The following is a 20288-nucleotide window of genomic DNA, read 5'->3' as shown; positions in this document are numbered from 1 at the left end:
ACTGCTACTGCCTTGCTCCTCCTACTGAGCTACACAGGGAACTGCTCAGGACCACATAAGCTACGCGGTAATATTAACAACCGTTTATCATTTTCCACCTCGTTCTGTTCAATATTTGCACATACAAAATGATGCAGGTGACTGTGCAGGTGAGATAAAAAAAATAAACCTGCAGAGGCTTAAAAAAACATCCCATCTCAAAAGAAACAAAGGAAAAATCAGAAATGCAACACTGAAAGTGAAGATGCAGCAGATGAGTGTGAAGGTTGTTAGCAAATCTGTGATTCAGTCGCACCTTTAATTGGAGCGGTGCGAAAACAGAACGGCAGAAAAGCTGAAATGTAAAATGTGAGACTGAGGTTTGAAGTCTGGGAATTATTTTCAACTTATTCTGAAGCCGTGTATTTTTATCCCGGGACAGCAGGGGCCCGTGGGCGGGTCGGTCCGTTCAGGCAGACTGTCCAGCAGAGACGCTTCCACAAAATGAACCTTCACAGCTGGTAGACTCTAGTCTTGTTGGACCATGAAGGACCATGAAGGACCATGAAGGACCATGAAGGACCATCGAGGTTCATGAAACTCAACACTTAAATGACCCTGGAAACATTTAAGTCAATAAGAAGAAAAAAAACAAAACTACAGTTAGGTGTTTTTTCTGGCTGACTGACTGGGACAGATGAGTGTGACCCGCTCAGCTTCACTTCAACACAACAAGAGCAAAACAGAACAACAAAAACGGTCTAAAGGTGGAAATCCCCGATCCTGATTTTGATCGTCATTCCGCCTCAGAGAAAAATTTGTAAAAACAAAAAACAAACAAAGTGCCTTCTGGTCACAGAAGATCAAAGAATCAAAGATAGACTTGAAATATTTGGAAAAAATGAATCTGATCTCCCCTCATTTCCGAGGTAAAAAACTGAAATCAGATTTTCATCAGGTGCTGAAGGTGGAGATTTTTATTCATTTATTTATACATTTATTTATCTATAGGGTTAGAGGGCATTTTAGAAAACATGGAGGTCAGGAAGAAGAGGAAGAAGAGGAAGAAGAGGAAGAAGAAGAAGAGGAAGAAGAAGAAGAAGAGGAAGAGGAAGAAGAAGAAGAAGAAGAAGAGGAAGAGTACCTGGTTCCTTCCTTCCTGTCGAAGGAGGCGCTTCTTGAGATCGAACCGGAAGCGTAATGGAACACCTGCTGCCCGGGGCTGGGGCCCTGATTGGGCGAGGCTCTGGAGAGGGGCGGGGCTACTGGCACGGCGGTGACCCGGTGCCAGGCGGGGGGCGGCGGCCTGAAGGGCCCCGAGGCCCCGCCCCCTAACCCCCCCCCCAGCTTCAACTCCAGCATCGGCACCCGGTACAACTCCGACCAGCTCCTGCACACAGGACAAGACCAGGCTTCATATAACATACACTATATATACATATATATATATATATATATATATATATATAACTTACTATATATATAACCACATACTGTATATATACAACTATATATATATATATATATAACATACTATACATATAACCACATACTGTATATATACAACTATATATATATATATATATATATAACATACTGTATATATAACCACATACTGTATATATACAACTATATATATATATATATATATATATATAACATACTATATATATAACCACATACTGTATATATACAACTATATATATATATATATATATATATATATAACATACTATATATATAACCACATACTGTATATATACAACTATATATATATATATATATAACATACTATATATATAACCACATACTGTATATATACAACTATATATATATATATATATAACATACTATATATATAACCACATACTGTATATATACAACTATATATATATATATATATATATAACATACTGTATATATACAACCACATATGTGTAAAACACAGAAGCTGCAGTGTGTACAGTAGAGTTCCAGTTCCAGTTCACTTCAGGCTGCAGTCAGACTGCAGGTGATTCGTTGCTCTGCCTCTCTCTCACACACACACACACACACACACACACACACACACACAGACCAGAACACATCTGTGGGATTGATCAGGCTGTTGATCAATACTGATGATCGGCCAGCTGCTGAGATTTCAAACAATTTCTCACTTTCTGGACTTTGGACAGGAAGTAACTCTCCTTTGTGTTATTAAACTGTAGTGTGTGTGTGTGTGTGTGTGTGTGTGTGGGGGGGGGGGGGGGGGATCAGCAGGAGGTTGTCAGATCCTCTGAACTGATCTCACCGGCTGATTTCCCCTCTTGTCTCCTAACAGTTTCAGTCCTAATGGTTCAGAATAGATTAACCTACTTCCAGTGAGAACAGCTGACTGCAGCCGTTCAGGGAAAGTGTTCAGACCGGGTTAGGGTGTCGGAGGTTCAGCTTCAGACCGGGTTAGGGTCAGTGTGTCGGAGGTTCGGCTTCAGACCGGGTTAGGGTGTCGGAGGTTCAGCTTCAGACCGGGTCAGTGTGTTGGAGGTTCGGCTTCAGACCGGGTTAGGGTGTCGGAGGTTCAGCTTCAGACCGGGTCAGTGTGTTGGAGGTTCGGCTTCAGACCGGGTTAGGGTCAGTGTGTTGGAGGTTCGGCTTCAGACCGGGTTAGGGTCAGTGTGTCGGAGGTTCGGCTTCAGACCGGGTTAGGGTTAGTGTGTCGGAGGTTCGGCTTCAGACCGGGTTAGGGTCAGTGTGTCGGAGGTTCAGCTTCAGACCGGGTTAGGGTCAGTGTGTTGGAGGTTCGGCTTCAGACCGGGTTAGTGTGTCGGAGGTTCGGCTTCAGACCGGGTTAGTGTGTTGGAGGTTCGGCTTCAGACCGGCGGCTCGCCGCCTCGGGCCGCATCACATCGATGACACGGATGAGCTTAACGAGTCCGTTAGGTCGGGGGATGGAGTTAATTAGCCCGGAACGAGCCGGAGCCGAACCAAGCCTCTGTCTTCACCGGTCCTTTCTGCTTCACTTTCACTTTCACATTTCCTCCACAGCCTCCAGCTGGTGTTCACGCTGCCTTGCTCAAAGGCAGCTGGACGGACAGTGTGACCACGTGTCTTTAGGTGGAGATGCTTTCTGTTCACGTGTCTCATGATGCTGGGCTGCACAGTGTGAAGAGTTTCATTACAAAATGCGATATCCCCCATTTCAAAAGTGTGAATTTTACTCTACTAAAAAATACTGTTAGCTGGAAAGTAAAATTCAATACGGGACATCATCTAAATTATTAGCTATTTTACATCTAAAGTTTTTAAAATAATGAGCAATAAATATCATGTTAACATTCATTTTCCTAAATGAATGTTTGGCATTTGGAAATGAAACCCTGTCTGGTGAATTACCTGCTAAATCTGATGCCAACATGTCCCAACACACCTGACATATCGCACTGAAGAAAGAATATAAATCTCTCCTCATCTCTGTCATGTATGATGCTGCATCTCTGTGTCATGTATGATGCTGCATCTCTGTGTCATGTATGATGCTGCATCTCTGTGTCATGTATGATGCTGCAGACTGAGCAGCTGTTCCAGTTTAATCCGGTTTACTCCTCAGGTTGGTCTCTGTCCTTTCACCCTCAGGCCGGAGTCAGTTCAGAGACGCTGTTCCAGCTCTGATCCTGTAAACTGGGGACCAGTCAGCTGTGGAAGCTCCCAGTTCACTCTGCTTTTAATTAAACCAAATCTAGGATTAGGGCCAGATTAAATTATCACTAGATTAAATCACTTTGTGTGATTTGTTTTATCTCAGCTGCAAAAACACAAACAAAATGTCTCTTCCTGTTGGACTGTGTGACGCTCGGCCCAGTTCACAGCACTGACTGAGAGAACTGCTCTCAGGCTATTAAATCTATGACTGAAATAATATAATATCAGATTATGCTGAGAGGATTACTTTTTAGATGAGATTATTTTTGGACAACTCAGTCTGACGCCTTGTGTTCATATCAGCAGCTATGACTGAGGACAGATTTTCATCATTTCTACATGAAGTGCGTTCCTTCATGACAAATAAACATCCTGATGAAACTTTAACTCAGCAGCAGACTGTCCTGAAGGTTCAGAGAGAGGAGGGATCCTGTGTCCACCTGGCAGCGCTAAACAAATACACTGTGGGAAGTGGGGGGCGTGGCTCCTGCTGTTGCTAGGCAACTACTGTTTTACCTACCTGTATCTACCTGTTTTAAGCATGACATTCTTTAATATCATGCTTAACATGTGTTAGCATCAACTTTACATTGGAAATTAAGAGAAAAAAGGCAGTGCTAGGAAGAGAGGTTCCTGGTGGAGAACCAGCCTTAAAGCATCAGGCTGGTGTTTTTAATGCGTTTCTTAAATCCTATGAAAATAACAAAATCAGCAATGAATGTGTTTTGCTAACAAGTCTGGTCCATGTATCTGGTCCCAGTGCAGCCATGTCCCAGCAGCCATAGAACTCCACTGTATTAAAAAACATTAAAAACCCGTCACAGAGCCATGCTGCTGCTCTGCAGCATATTTCATCATCACCGGACCACTTTTTCCTCAAACGACTTAATAAGCCGGCCGTAAACACTTTTCCATCTCAGGAAAGTAGTTCCGTAACACAGAAAATAGTCCCCGGCGTAATGAAGAATTTGTTCCCGTTTGAATTTGATTTGGTAAAAACTACAACAGCCTGACTTTTCATGGTAACAGTTAGAGATTTTTAAAATGTAAACTATGTCTTTGTGAGCTGAATTTAAAGGTTTTAGTTTACAGTTGGAGCCGATGACTTCCTGGTTGACGGCTAAAAACGGAACGTGGGAAGTCAGAAAGTAACGAGAGGAGAGCAAACGCTTTGTTGATTTTGTTATTTTCATAGGATTTGTTGACGGTAAGAAATGCATTAAAGAACACCAGCCTGATCCTTTAAGGAAAAGTTCCTGGTGGTAACCCAGGTTCTCAGTCTGGGGGTTGGTAGCCCCCAGGGGGCCGTGAGATAATAAGATGAACCAAAAAGGTTGAGAACCACTGCTTTAGAGAGAGGTTCCTGGTGGATGTAGAACCTTAAAGAAAGGTTCCTGGTGGATGTAGAACCTTAAAGAGAGGTTCCTGGTGGGTGTAGAACCTTACAGAGAGGTTCCTGGTGGATGTAGAACCTTACAGAGAGGTTCCTGGTGGATGTAGAACCTTACAGAGAGGTTCCTGGTGGATACAGAACATTAAAGAGAGGTTCCTGGTGGATGTAGAACCTTAAAGAAAGGTTCCGGGTGGATGTAGAACCTTAAAGAGAGGTTCCTGGTGGGTGTAGAACCTTACAGAGAGGTTCCTGGTGGATGTAGAACCTTACAGAGAGGTTCCTGGTGGATGTAGAACCTTAAAGAGAGGTTCCTGGTGGATGTAGAACCTTAAAGAGAGGTTCCTGGTGGGTGTAGAACCTTACAGAGAGGTTCCTGGTGGATGTAGAACCTTACAGAGAGGTTCCTGGTTCCTGACCAGCCTTAACTACCGGCTCCTTACCTCCGTGGCGTTCCGTCCTCATGCGGGTGGACGATGACCACGCTGACCACCGCCGATGTACGCAGGAGGTCGATCATCTGTTCGTGTGACAGGGTTGCCACGGCAACCTTGCAAATCTCCACCAATCGGCAACCGGGGCGGAGACCGGCCTGCCAGGCGAAGCCGAAGGGCTCGACGTCCGCCACCACGCCCTCGAAGTTGACGTGGAACCCGAGTTGTCCCAGGCCGTTCCTCCGCAGGGTCGACTCCACCGCCTCTCCGCCCCGACTCACCGTCTGGACCGGACAGAGGAAACTTATTATTCCACTTCTGCTTCTGTCTTCTCACTCTGTTCCTGTGCTTCACCTCTGTCTCATGCCTCCCTGTCACTCATTTACATTCAACATTTTCCACCAATGGTAAGTGCAAAGGTCACAGCTACAGGGCAACAGATGGAACAAAGTGTTCCTGTATGATCATGGACGACAGGGGAAGAGGCTTCTCTTCCCTCGGAGGGTAATTATAATAATAATAATAATAATAATAATAATAATAATAATAATAATAATAATCTCTTTCCATTTTCTAAGACTGTTTTGTTGGAGGGAAACATGTTACCAAACATGGTGCTACTACAGAACGGAGTGATGTTTCTGGATCTACTTCTCTCCTTAGAACTGGATCAATCAATAATTCTATTTACCAAATACAGAATGCTATATTTTACTGACCTACTGTCATGTAAAAAATCATTTTGTAACAGTAAGTGTCACATTTTTGTGGCTTGTACAAACTGATTTGAAACTAAATCCCCAGCAGCCTGTCAGCTGACAGAGGAGAAACATCATGTTTCGAGTCTCCCTTCACTGCTATCTGCTCACTCCACACTTCAGATATGTAGAAACATCTGTGAGGGAAACATCAAAGAAACTATTCTCCAATGACAGAGTTGACCTTAACCTCAGTTAACCTCCAGCAGGGTCTTTAGCACCTTGTGCTTAGCCATTAAAATCCCTGTGAAAACAAACCCTTCAAGCAGATTAGCTGATTACCCCTTTAGCTTTTCAAAGCCTAGTAATGTGTGTGAAGTTTCTTTGTATTTATGAAAACGTAAAGAAGAAAGAAAAGAAGAAGAAAGAAATGTAAAGCTGACCCTTTGAATGTGTAGCATGGACTAAACAAAACTAAGTCTAAGATTTCACCTCAAATTACAATCTGGGTAGATTACAAACATCCCATAATAATCCTACTGAGGACAACAGCCTTGTGGTAGACGACCTGTTCAACTTAAACTTATTTTTTTTTTATTCTAATATGTTTGTGGATGAAATGATCTACCTCATTACAAAACAGCAAATCAAGCTCCCTGATCGGTCTGAACTTTGATGACCAATCAAAATCTTACCTCAAGCCTCTGAGTGATTTCAGGGAGGTCGTCCCAGCATCCCTCCTGGGTGGAGAACACGATACACTCGCCGCGCTCGTAGAACAGCTTGACGCCGCCGGACATGGCGCTCCAGCCGATGACATCGCGACAGTAGCAGCTGAACACCACCTCTTTGGAAGCCTCCTCTATCAGCACCACAAACTCGTTGGAAATGGCGAGCAGGCAGCCGATATCGGCGGAGCGGCCGAAGTCGCGGGCGACCACGGCCCAGGTGACCGCCCCGGCGCTCTGCAGGTGAGCGTTCCGCCGCGGCCTGCTGCGTTCCTTCTTCTTGCCTCCCAGCGAGATGAAGCTGAACTTGGCGGCCGAGCAGTCCACCGGCGTCGCCGTGACGAAGTTCTCCGCCAGGTCCTTGAGGTACTCCCGCCTGGTGCGCACGGCCATGGCGCGGAACTTGTGGGACTTGTGCGCCGCGTGTTCGGCGTTGATGATCTTGGTCAGGAGGAAGTCTCTGAAGGCGGGGGAGCCGGGGAACATCGGTCCCGCTGGGATCGGAGGGCCGAAGGGAGGGACGTCCTTCGATCTGGTCACAGCAACGCTTGACAGCGAGAGGAAAAGACGACATGTTGGACCGCACAGGTGAGGAGAATTCACATAGAAATAAAGTCTATAGAAACACAGCTTTGTTCCAAAGACAGACATACAGTGTCGGAGCTCTGTCCTCCTCACCTGTAGCAGGCGTTGTCGGTGCAGGGGCTGTGGACGCGAACGATGATGAAGACGTGCTGGAAGTGGGACCGGATGTTTTTGGGCGTGAAGGGAAGAGCGCCGGGCTCCTGGAAGATAACGGTGACGATGTCGTTCCCGATGTGACGCTTCCGCAGAAGCTGGGAAGACAGAAACACAGAGAGAATAAACACAAGAAGATAAACCATGTTGCCTGAAAGCACAGTGACTGAAGGATGCATGCATATCTGTAGAGTGATATGAAAAGCCTCCTGTCCATTATACAATATACCACTGTCCCACTGTATGTGAGGCTTGGTGTCTCTGAGCTATCAGTGTGTATTGTGAACTAGACCTTGTCCCTGTGTCCCTGTCCTGCTGTCACAACACAGGTTCCTGTACATTCAGTGCACTTTGATTAAAGTCATTCTGAATGAAGGAAGCTTACAGTGATTAAAGCTATGGAGCCCATCCATGGTTTCACATGTCTTGATAAGCTCCGGCTGAGCTTGGCCGGCTTCTGGATGTGCAGATGAGTAAGCAGGATTGAGGATCAGAGCGCTTAGCCCGGACTATCAGTCATGATCCAGATCCTGCTAATCAAGTTCTGAGACACACAACACATCTAGGATCTGTTTAGTTTCCTGGAGAGTTTCTGAGTCGTATTTGAGGGATTCCAGCTGTTGACTCTACTGTATCTTGTACCTCTCTACTGTAAACTTTACTGTATAAAGAACACAGGCAGGGACAGGGAACAGTGCATCAGTGCTGCTTCACCCACACTGGGCCTGTGGTGGTGGTACAGCATCAGTACTGTGGTACAGCATCAGTACTGTGGTACAGTGGTACAGTATCAGTACTGTGGTACAGCATCAGTACTGTGGTACAGCATCAGTACTGTGGTACAGTATCAGTACTGTGGTACAGTATCAGTACTGTGGTACAGCATCAGTACTGTGGTACAGCATCAGTACTGTGGTACAGCATCAGTACTGTGGTACAGTATCAGTACTGTGGTACAGTATCAGTACTGTGGTACAGCATCAGTACTGTGGTACAGTATCAGTACCTGCAAAATGCATTCTACCTTGTCCATGACATGCTGAATAAATATAATCAGTTATTTGTTCCACAGCAGGAGTCTGGAGAAGCTGTGTTCAGTCGTCTCATTAACGCCCCCCCCCCCCCCCCTCGCCCCCCCCTCGCCCCCCCGTCTCCTAACAACACCATCTCACCATCTCACACACGGCGTTAATTGACGGCGGCCCGTGGAATTGTTACCGCGGCAACGTCGCCAGTAATAGAAATTCCAATTAATAAACGTCTGTCTACGTGACAAAAAAACGTTTGCTGTGAAATGAGAGACGCCAGTTCAGAGAAACAGCTGAGCTGAATCATCTGCTTTGGTTATTCTGATTGTACTGATTCAACTGATTTCATTCTGATTTAGTTTCATCTTTTAAATCATTTTGAAACAATTTTATAGACTTGCTTTAATGGAATATGTTTGATTTTTCCCATTTGTATCTTCACGGTTATTCTTATGCTTTTATTTTGTAATCACTTTTTCCTTCTAATGCGTTTCCTAATTCTTATTTTTCATATCTTGCTGTTCTTGCCCTTGTTCGTATGGCTTATTGTTCTCAGTAGCAGTATAGCAATTAAATAAAATTAAATATGAAATAATTATTATTATTATTATTGTTGTTGTTATTGTTGTTATTATTTTATGAAAACAATACCACATAATAAAACGTAACACAACATGAAGACTAATTACTATGACTAATGATCTTTATCACAGAGACTTGAAGTCTGAAGTCTGACCACACTGATGTGACATCATGACATCATGACATCATGACATCATGACATCATGACATCATGACATCATGACATCATGACATCATGACATCATGACATCATGACATCATGCAGTCGGCCTCTCAGCAGCAGCTGACCTGCTGTCTGTTGTTAGGAGTGTGTGGCAGCAGCGTCGACACGTGGAACATCAGCTCATACTCTCTGAAGGTCGTGTAGAGGGAGTGACTTCCTGTGGAGTCAGCTGAGGAGAAAAACCTGATGTCAGACCAGCTTCAATACACACAATACACACACTACACACACTACACACACTACACACACTACACACACTCTACACACACACTACACACACTCTACACACACACTGCACACTACACACACACTCCACACACACACACTCCACACACAGTGTGAGCAGGGTCCACACTGAAGCTGCACATGATGTCAGACCGGCTCCAGACAGACGGAGGTTTCTCACTCTGGGTGTCGAGCTGCGCTCTGTACTTGGAGAATCCTTTGAGCCGGACCTTCTGGCCCAGCAGGTCCAGGAAGCGGTCCAGAGCCGGGCCGCCGCTCTCGTTGTTGTACATCTCCTCCTCGGCGCTCTGGCCGGCCCGGCAGTACAGGACGCCCACCTTGTGCTGGAAGCTCAGCTGCAGAACAAAGACGTTTTCTACTTTAGAGGCGGAGCGACCACAGAAGACTGCCGATGTGCCGCCGAGCAAGGCGCCGGGTCAGAACTGAACCTCTGATCCTGGCGGTGTAACGCTGTGCATTATGGGTAGAAAGAGACAGAAAGCCTAGCAGAACAAAATGAAGTCTGGACTGATGCTCATATTCAGATACTTCTTTGTGTGTTCTTAAGTGGTATGAACACCACAGAAGAAGAGACAGACAGGTCTGTCATGTCAGATAAAGTTACAGGAAGTGGCAGGATGACAGGTTCAAACTCTGTCCAATAAAACGAGCTGCTTGTGAGTCATGTGACTTCTGTTTACAAGCTCCGGTTGGCTGCGATCGGTCAGTTTGAACCTGAACAAACCAAGGAGGCGGAGCTCCATCATCTTATATCATTATCCTCCAGCTGCAGTCAGATCAGCTGAAACACTTTTATCTTTTATCTTTTATCTTTTATCTTTTATCTTTTATCTTTTATCTTTTATCTTTTATCTGATCCACTCCTGACTCTGCAGCTCAGACCGACCGGACTGAACAGTCAGCAACACACAGAAAGATTAAATTTCCACTGCTGCTGAATTATTCATGAGCAGAGGCAAGGTGCAGGAGAGGAGGAGAGGAGAGGAGAGGAGAGGAGAGGAGAGGAGAGGAGAGGAGAGGAGAGGAGAGGAGAGGAGAGAAGAGGAGGAGAGGAGGAGAGGAGAGGAGAGGAGAGGAGAGGAGAGGAGAGGAGGAGAGGAGAGGAGAGGAGAGGAGAGGAGAGGAGAGGAGAGGAGGAGAGGAGAGGAGAAGGGGAGTGGAGGAGAGAGGAGAGAGGAGAGAAGGAGAGGAGAGGAGAGGAGGAGAGGAGAGGAGAGGAGAGGAGAGGAGAGGAGAGGAGAGGAGGAGAGGAGGAGAGGAGAGGAGAGGAGAGGAGAGGAGAGGAGAGGAGGAGAGGAGAGGAGAGGAGAGGAGAGGAGAGGAGGAGAGGAGAGGAGAAGGGGAGTGGAGGAGAGAGGAGAGAGGAGAGAAGGAGAGGAGAGGAGAGGAGGAGAGGAGAGGAGAGGAGAGGAGAGGAGGAGAGGAGAGGAGAGGAGAGAAAACTGAGAAACAGACTGCTTAACCCTGCACTTTACAAAATGACTGCTGACATAAAATCAGCATGAATGATGAAACATTTTGAAGGACAGAAGCTTCATCTTCATCTTGATCGTCATCTTCAGCTTCAGTCTTTGTTGTCAAAACGTTAAAATCCATAACAGCAGATTCTCTCTGTTACAGATATTGAATGAGAAACTTTCCAAAATGGAAATAAAATCCTCTCCACCCTGTGAGTTTCCTTCAGGTTTATCTGACCGACTTTCAGCCTCAAAGGCAAAATCGATTTGTGGAGCAAAATTTCCAATTTCACGCAGGGATGCCGGCGGCCGCCTTTCCTCCTCTCTGAGATGCTGCCGTCACCATGGCGATCACCATGGCGACGTGACAAATAGTCACCCATGGACGTGAGGGCCGAATAATTTATGGACCCGCGGCCTTCAGAGAATAATTCAAGGGGGAAGGAGCAGCTAAAGAAAACAAATACCTACATTTCACTCACTGCACTTCTGTCTGAGCAGAGAAACAGAGAAAAAAAACTCAAAGAATCAAAGAATCAATACAGACATCAAAGAGCCAGGGCTTCTCTCTAGAGCCGCCATTTACAGGAGAAACAGGAAGAAATCCAGAGGAGAGAGACCAGAATGCACTGCAGCACAAGGCATGCTGGGTAACTCACCCCTTGCTGGTCCAGTTTGAGGAGCTGCTCCGGGACTCTGGGCGAGCCGCTGGCCAGGCGGAGACACTGGATGTTAAGCTGAGGGACGACAAACTCCAGGACGTCCCGCAGGGGGAGACCCCGTCCCCCGTGCCTCGCCCCGGACGGGACCGCGTCCTCCAGGACACCTCCTCTCAGAGCGGGGAGCTGAGAGGAGAGACGGGAGGAGAGAGAGACGGGAGGAGAGAGAGACGTGAGGAGAGAGACACGGGAAGAGAGAGAGACGGGAAGAGAGAGACACGTGAAGAGAGAGACACGTGAAGAGAGAGACACGTGAAGAGAGAGACACGTGAAGAGAGAGACACGTGAAGAGAGAGACACGAGAAGAGAGATTTACAAAACAACAAACATGTGGGAGCGGTGCTCGGTCAGAGGAAGCAGAAGCTCTTGGGTTCAAAACCAAAAAGCAGCCCGAGGCTCACGGTGAAACAAAGGTTCAAAGGTTCAAAGGTTCAAAGGTTCAAAGGTTCAAAGGTTCAAAGGTTTTATTTTACATGGAAATTTGAAAAGTTAAAGCTGTCAGACTGAATGAGTCTCGGTCAGATTCTCTTTGGTCTTTCACAGCAGGAAGGCCGATGGACTCTGGGGGTCTAAGAAAAGGCCGACAAGCCGCCAATCGAAAACGATAAATATAATTATTTCCCTCACATGATTTAGAAAATCTGAAAACACTGGTTTGTACAGTACATACATTTTGAAAGCTGTGGTATTTAAATTCTTAAGGCTTTTTGTTTCCAGTGTTAATACTGGAATCAGTCTGAATCAGTGAATCAGCTGAGATGTGAGGAAACCACCAGATCATAATACTCGATAATCCTCCAGATCCAGGTCCGGTTTCTGCCTCGGCGTTCAGATGGATTCAGTTTCTCTCCTGATGTTTACATCACAGCTTCTGAAGTCAACACTGTGCAAGATGTAAACGTACTGAACATCTGCCACTGGGTGAAAGCTTTTATACAAAGCGCCTCACTCAGATATTATTTTAGCGTGGGAGATCAAAACTGGTTGTAAATACTGAAGACGATGAAGACGAAGAACGTTCTTTTAACATCTTCCCATTAAGTTGTGATAAATATTTCAACATTCCTCCTGACAGAGCAGTAAAGCCACACATTATCTAATGAATAATCCACTGTGTGTTTTACATGTTAGGCATCTGGCTGCAGCGGTGGAATCAGCTTCACTGTAGAGCAGCAACATTACAAGCAGCCAGTAGTCAGGATGTGAAGGTCAGAGGTCAGAGGTCAGAGGTCAGAGGTCAGAGGTCACAGAGCCTCACAGCACATTTAAAAACACAGAGCAGAGCTGAAACACAGCGAGTCTCTCAGAACAGATCAGCTGGGACTCTGAAACGCTGTGATGTCATCTCTACATGTTGTATGTTGTATGTTGTATGTTGTATGTAACTTTGTGTTTCTACATGCAGGTAAGGACTGAAACCTCTAGTTGACGCTTTGTAGCTTGACTGAAGCTTCTGGATAGATCGTGCGGCATTATGGGAATTATCAGCACAGAGGTAACACATTCTTGACCAATCAGATTGTCTGAATGAAACCAGCTGTATAAACTGTTGTACTGTTAAGATGAATACAAATGAACTTTCTTGGTCCTGACAGACAGACAGAGACCCGTTACCTCGCTGGTCCTGAAGACGATCCGGTAGTTGAACTGCGGTCCGTCCTTCCCGTCCTTCCCGTCCTCCAGCTTCTCCCGCCGGACGCTCAGCGCCACCGGACCCAGGTTCTCATCGGTCCCGAGGTAGTTCTGGTGATCTGACCCCAAAAACACAGTAAGAGCCTGACCGAGTTTCAGGGTTAGACCGGCACATCGGCCGGATGCCGTCTGACCAGAGACCCGAAGAACGACTCGTCGGTCCGGGTCAGTGGACAGGAGTCCGGTCTCATATCTGAACCGGTTTCACTCCGTGGGTTTTTGTTCCGACCGAACACCACAGCAGCTGACTGGCGACAAAAAACTCTTCGCCTGGACGCCACACAGCGGGAAAACAGCTGTGAATGTTTTTAGAAGAATAAAGTTTGAAGGAATTTTAGACAAAGGTTCAATTTTGAGATAATGAATATTGCCAAATATCAACTATATAAAAATATTGCCTATCAACAGCTTCAATGCAAAACCCTGCCAAAGAATATCAGAGAGGCTCTGTAAGCATTTTCAAACAACTGCTAAAAACTCTTCAGCTCAGCTTTTAAAAAGCCTTCATCTGAACTGTTTCTGCTCTGGATCCCAACACAGCTACACAGTAAGTACCAAGTTTCATTGGTCTTGTCCGGGTAAAGCTTACTGCACAGTGAACACTATATGTTGGGGGGGGGCAGAGCTTTACCCTGTATGACTCTCATCCATCTGAGGATGGTGAGGTTTCTGACCAAGAGGAGAATCTATGATTCTCGTCTGCCTGAGGCAGTGAGATCTGACTAAATATCAGATCAAGAGTAGAATCAGGAAGGACAGGGGAAAAGAAAATTACAGAAAAACATATGGATTCACTCACAATGTGCATCTAAAACTGGGAGTATTTGTTGTGTTCTTTTATATGAATTTTATCTTTTTATCTGTCTTTTATCTGCCTTCTATGTAAAGCACTTTGAGCTGCATGTTGTGTATGAAAGGTGCAAATACAAATAAAGCTTATTATTATTATTAAGTCTCAAACCGTCTGTGTGAACAGAGATGGAATCCCAACCTCACAGAATGGTAAAGCATACCAATAAATCAATGTGTGGATGGATATATTTCCATGTGGTTCAGGTCCGGTATTGATCGATGAACATGCTGAACCTGGTGTCCCAAATAAATGAGTTGGTTTCTCTGCTTTTAGGCCTTTTTGAATCAACCTGCAATCTGTAAGCCTCTTATTTCGTACACACACACACACATACACACACACACACACACACACACACACACACACACACACACACACACACACACACAATTTTGGAAAACAACATGAACTGCACATTCACTGGATGGAAATGCTTGACAGTTCAAATAGGTCATTTGTAATCCTAAACCAAATCTGCCTCCATATGTTAACTAAGGGTGTGTGTGTGTGTGTGTGTGTGTGTGCGTGTGTGTGTGTGTGTGTGTGTGTGTGTGCGTGTGTGTGTGTGTGTGTGTGTTTAGAGTGATTTTAGGTTTCCACCAGGATTATTATAGTTTGGGATTTTTCATTAGTTTGTATTTCTACAAAGTAGAAATACTTCAGTTTGGTTTCAGTTAGTTCTCAGTGTTTTGTAGTTTACATAGATATTATAAGAACAGCTATAACACATTAATAATGAGTTATAACACTATCTGTAAGCACATATAGTGATTTATAACTGGTGATAAAGTTGATTTATAATGTTTTATACAATATGTTTATAATGTATTAACGCCCTGTTCACCTTGGACTTACAGACATTATGACTGAAGTTTAGTTATTATTGAGATTCATGACAGCTATTCATGTGTTTTGGTTTACTGTAAGTAAAGTGAGATTCTTATAAAGCTTTATAAACACGTTTTGTCTGTTTTAAGTAAAGTGATGAATTTCTGTTTTGGACAAAGATCAGAAGCTGAAACATGTTGAGCTGCTGGTTCCTGAGACCGAGACAAATAACCATTAATACAATTAGATTAATACAATATTGAGCAAAGTAAGCCGGACTGTCATGTGTTCCCATCGGGAATTGAACCCCCGACCCCACAGAGCGCCTCGCTCTGCCCATTCAGCTACACAGGACCAATCAATTAACTTATAACTTATTCATTTATCAATGACAATGTGCATTGTTTTAATCTAGAGATTAAATTAAAGTTATTGAGGCAGAAAACAAATGAATAAAAAGTATTTTCCCATAATGCTAAGCTGACATATCACATATCAGCTGACATATTCTTCTTTGCATTATTTATTACCATGCATATCAGCTCAAGCATGGTGAACAGAGAAAAGCCTTCAGAAAAAAGCCTCCACCTCATTGTGTGTGTGTGTGTGTGTGTGTGTGTGTGTGTGTGTGTGTGTGTGTGTGTGTGTGCGTGTGTGCGTGTCTGCGTGTCTGTCTGTCTGTCTGTCTGTCTGTCTGTGTGTGTGTGTGTGTGTGTGTGTGTGTCTGTCTGTGTGTGTGTGTGTGTGTGTGTGTGTGTGTGTGTTCATACTAATAAAACTTCAGACTGATCTGAGCAGAGCGCCTCACACTCTGACATATGAAAGACATTTGAGCGCCTTAACGTGCCTGAAGGTCAGAGGTCACATGACCAACATGCAACCCAGCGTGGAGAAATGATTGGACTTCATGTCCTGCAGTGTTTCCTGCATGCTGTTTTACTGACATCATCCAAGACTTTATTGATCCCTGTGGGCCAATCGGGTCGCTGCAGCAGCAAATGTAATGGCATTCAGCAGAACCACGCAAATAGAACATAAAATATACATTAAAACAGTAGAAACAATAAGAATAGTAAAAAATAATAGAGCAATGAAAACAATAAAAGCAAGACAATAGAATATAACCCACTGTGGGGTTATGGAAACACCTGGGTAGACTGTATGAGCTGGAAGTGGGTTGACAGTCTGTGCTTAATATGGATCAATAGATTTGGAATATGTGCGGTACACATAATCTAAAAAAGTGCATAAAGGTGAAGTATATATTTAGGGGTTCAAGCCCCATATGGGCGGGAACCCTGTTTTTGTGCTGGTTTATTATTACTAATGTTCATCCACGTTGACCCGTGAGTTGGTACATCGCAGAAACATGAAATTTGGCCCAATGACAGATATTGGTAACCATTACTAGGTCAAGAAATATTTCCCCAATCGGCCTGAAGGGGGAGCTATAATTAAAGGTTTGACCTTAAAGGCCATAACTCCTACACCGTAAGTCCGATTCTGATGAAATTTGGTCCGTATGCAGGTCCTAACTTTTTAAAGGTTTTGAGATGTTTTGAAAGTTTTGAAAAACACATTTTTAACATCTTCTCCTACACCGTGTGACTGATCACCACCAAAATTGGTATGTAGCATCTACAGAGGAATCTCATTAAAAGTTGTTAAAAGGTTGTTGATATCTACTGTCGTTTTGAAGATATTGATTTTTAAAGTTGTGAGAAGGCGTGGCCTGTCAGATAAATTGTTCTAACTTCATGACCGATTGTTCAATCATCATGAAACTTGGTGAACGTGTTCAGATATCATCACTGACCATGTGAGCACAGCTGTGTTAAGACTGAACAGTAGGGGGCGCTACAAATGACAAAAAACTGTATCTCCTAATCCAGATGACGAAATTGCGTGAAATTTGGTACACATGTTCAGGGAGGCTGTACTAGACAAAATCAGAAGTTTTGTCATCATTGGTGAAAGTGGGTGGGGCCTATGGTGTAATAACCATGTAACAGCCAGTAAATCAAAGCCCATTTGCATAATCGGTCCCAAACTTCTCAGCCTCGTCTGGAATGGCATTTCGAACATGCGTACCGAATTTTGTGCGATTCGACAAAAAGGGGCCGCTGAAAACGCCAAAAATGGGCGTGGCCTAACACAAAAATGGCCGTAACTCCGCACCCGTTTGTTCAGTGATCGCAGAACTTTGCAGATAAATCAAGAGAAATATTTGGACGATGTCCTCAGAACCACTGATGCTTTATTCGTGACGTCAGTCCTGTTCAGAAAAGGCTTGAACCCCTTTCATGGCCGCTTGCGGCTATATTGTTATTTATTTTTACTTAACAAAAGCGTCCACGCCTCTTTATTCAGAAAACAGACCGGAGCGATTCTCACCTTTGTTGTAGAAGTACTTGTGGTAGTAGCCGGCTCCCTGGTCCAGATGCTCGATGGCGTAGCGCCTCACGGCGTCCCGAGGGAACGCCGGGCTTTCCTCCAGGACGGAGACTCCCGCGTCGGTGCGGCGGCCGCTGAGCGGCGACTCGCCGGAGAAGCCGTCTCCCGCGGCGCCGTAGACGGCGTTCGGCCCGGTGAAGGCCGGCTTCCTGTCCGCCTCCCCTCCGGTCTCGTTGCGGAAGAAAGGGCAGCTGAGCACCAAGTCGTTGCTCTTCCCGTCTCCCTCGTCGGTTTCCGCGCTCGCTCCGTCCTCGCCGCTTCCCGCCGGCGGCTCGCAGACGGACACGGGAGCGGAGGCTTGGCGCCGCGACGCCGCCGACGCCCCGGTGCTCGGGTTCCTCCCGCGGCCCGGGTCCGCTCGGGCGGCGCCGGCCTCGCCGACGTTGAAGAGGACGCTCTGGACGTCGTAGTGCGAGAAGCACTTCTGGAAAGCGGAACCGTCCGGCTCCACGCCGTCGGCTTCGCTCTTCGCGCTCCTCAGTCTGCGGAAGATGGAGGTTTCGGTTTTCTCCGATTTCATCCGCTGGACGTAGGAGCGCTCTCTGTCCCGACCGTGAAACACAGACCCGTCCACGCGGTCGTATCCCGGGACGCAGACGATGTCACCGCGAGCGATCTGGGCGGCGGTCTGGAGGCTCGGGGAGAGAGAGGCGTTGAAGCGCAGAGGCTCTGGGAAGCTGTGCGGCGGCGCACTGGGCCGCTCCGCCCCCCCCAACCCCCCCAACCCCCCCGCCCCGTACGCCCCCCCCACCCACCCCGCCCCCCCCACCCACTCCGCCCGCTCCGCCCTCAGTGTCGCTGTAAAACCTTCGCTGGACAAACCCTGCCTCTCCAGAGACGAGGTGCTGCCGTACTCTCGTCTCAGAGTGGCGCCCGTGTTCGGGTTGACGGAGGTCCGGTCCACGTCTTCGGCTCCGATGTCACTGACGGTGACCTCGCTGTTGCTCCTCTTCATCCTGGACAAGCTCTTCATCGGAGAGCGGCTCAGAAGGTCGCGCGGCGGGCGTTCGGTCTCCGGGAACTCCGAGCCGGACGGCGGTTCCTGACTCTTCTCGGGCGGAGCGCCGGGGCCTTCGGGCGGTCCGGTCCGGAGGTCCGGCACCGGGCCGTCGTACCGCGGGGGGGGGCGCGCCTCCCGGCCGTCCCGCCGCTGAGGCCGGTCGGACGCCCGGGCCCGGACGCCCATCTTGGGCATAGCGGGCGCTCCCGGCGCGTTAGAGACGGGCGGACCCATGCTCTTCAGACCCTGAAGCTTCTTGCTAAACAAGTTTTCTGACTGCATCGAATGAGAATTGCAGCCAGTTGATCTTCCGGCTACTCCGCTAAGATCTGGGATGTCTTCTGGTTTGGAGACTAAGTTTGCTCATATCCTGCATGAAGACAACTTCCAGCCCTGAATTTCATGTCTCCAGTTTCCTCCAGTTGCTGAGAGACAAAGAGCCAGAAGAAGGTTTGAAACTCATGAGGTCCAAACTCCATTGGATACCAGCTGATAAAGTAGATACTTGGCAGGGAGGCGTCCTTTTAGTTTAGCTCAGTAAATCCACACTGGACTCTTCTGTGGACAAAGATCTGAAATACACAAAGCAAAAAAGATTTCAACAGTTTTCATGAAATGACCCTCAAGCCGTAGAAAGTGCTGATTCTGCTGATAAAAGAATGCAGACTGGTGCAAATTCCAATGACTGTTTGCATCCATTTAGAACTAATATTTTCAAAGCTCTTTATTCCAAACAAATTCATCGTTCATTTTCCCGTTGGACAGATTTGTTTCTGAAGCCAGACTGAACCGCTTCCACCGGCTGGAGGGTCAGAGACTGTGAGCTGTGATCCGCCTCAGACCCCCAGCTGACGGCCTCGCTCAGCTGGCTCCAGGTCAGCCTTTAAAACAACATGCAAAATACAACATGGGTCAACTTCAACCAATCATCTGTGGTGGGAGGAGCCTACTGTTACAACACAGTCTCTACTGGTTTCTACTGGAGCTGACAGTACAACACGGTCTCTACTGGTTTCTATTGGGAGCTGACCAGTACAACACAGTCTCTACTGGTTTCTATTGGGAGCTGACCAGTACAACACAGTCTCTACTGGTTTCTACTGGAGCTGACAGTACAACACAGTCTCTACTGGTTTCTACTGGAGGTGACAGTACAACACAGTCTCTACTGGTTTCTATTGGGAGCTGACCAGTACAACACAGTCTCTACTGGTTTCTACTGGAGCTGACAGTACAACACAGTCTCTACTGGTTTCTACTGGAGCTGACAGTACAACACAGTCTCTACTGGTTTCTATTGGGAGCTGACCAGTACAACACAGTCTCTACTGGTTTCTACTGGAGCTGACAGTACAACACAGTCTCTACTGGTTTCTACTGGAGCTGACCATTCCTGGTTCTTCATTCCTGAGGTGGTGTTTAAATTATCTATTTACTGTAAATGTAAAGTATCTGAGCTCCTGATTGGACATGAAGATGAAGATCATCTTTATTCCTTGATCCATTTCAGCCGTTTACTGTGAATAAATCAGACTGACAGCTTCAAACAGAACACAGA

The 20288-nt window shown here is 46.2% G+C and overlaps 1 protein-coding gene across 1 annotated transcript in view; it reads right to left on the bottom strand.

Annotated features, from left to right (window-relative positions):
* The window catches only part of LOC139638966 (signal-induced proliferation-associated 1-like protein 2), a 64030-nt gene that overhangs the window by 28564 nt on the left and 15178 nt on the right, over positions 1 to 20288 (bottom strand). Inside the window, exons 2-10 of the mRNA XM_071513008.1 lie at positions 17671 to 19302; positions 13518 to 13654; positions 11844 to 12029; positions 9888 to 10062; positions 9547 to 9650; positions 7589 to 7746; positions 6878 to 7457; positions 5494 to 5768; positions 1124 to 1369 (exon numbers count right to left, since the gene is read on the bottom strand). Of these exons, the coding sequence (XP_071369109.1) occupies positions 1124 to 1369; positions 5494 to 5768; positions 6878 to 7457; positions 7589 to 7746; positions 9547 to 9650; positions 9888 to 10062; positions 11844 to 12029; positions 13518 to 13654; positions 17671 to 19012 (3203 nt within the window). The 5' untranslated portion in view covers positions 19013 to 19302. The remainder of the gene's footprint in view (positions 1 to 1123; positions 1370 to 5493; positions 5769 to 6877; positions 7458 to 7588; positions 7747 to 9546; positions 9651 to 9887; positions 10063 to 11843; positions 12030 to 13517; positions 13655 to 17670; positions 19303 to 20288) is intronic.

Source organism: Centroberyx affinis, unplaced genomic scaffold (genome assembly GCF_046629955.1).
Source record: "Centroberyx affinis isolate AG114_WGS23_722 - 3 ecotype Tasmania unplaced genomic scaffold, CSIRO-AGI_Caff_v1 ptg006704l_1, whole genome shotgun sequence".
NCBI classification, from domain to species: domain Eukaryota; kingdom Metazoa; phylum Chordata; class Actinopteri; order Beryciformes; family Berycidae; genus Centroberyx; species Centroberyx affinis.
This window is presented reverse-complemented; position numbering and strand designations above follow the sequence as displayed.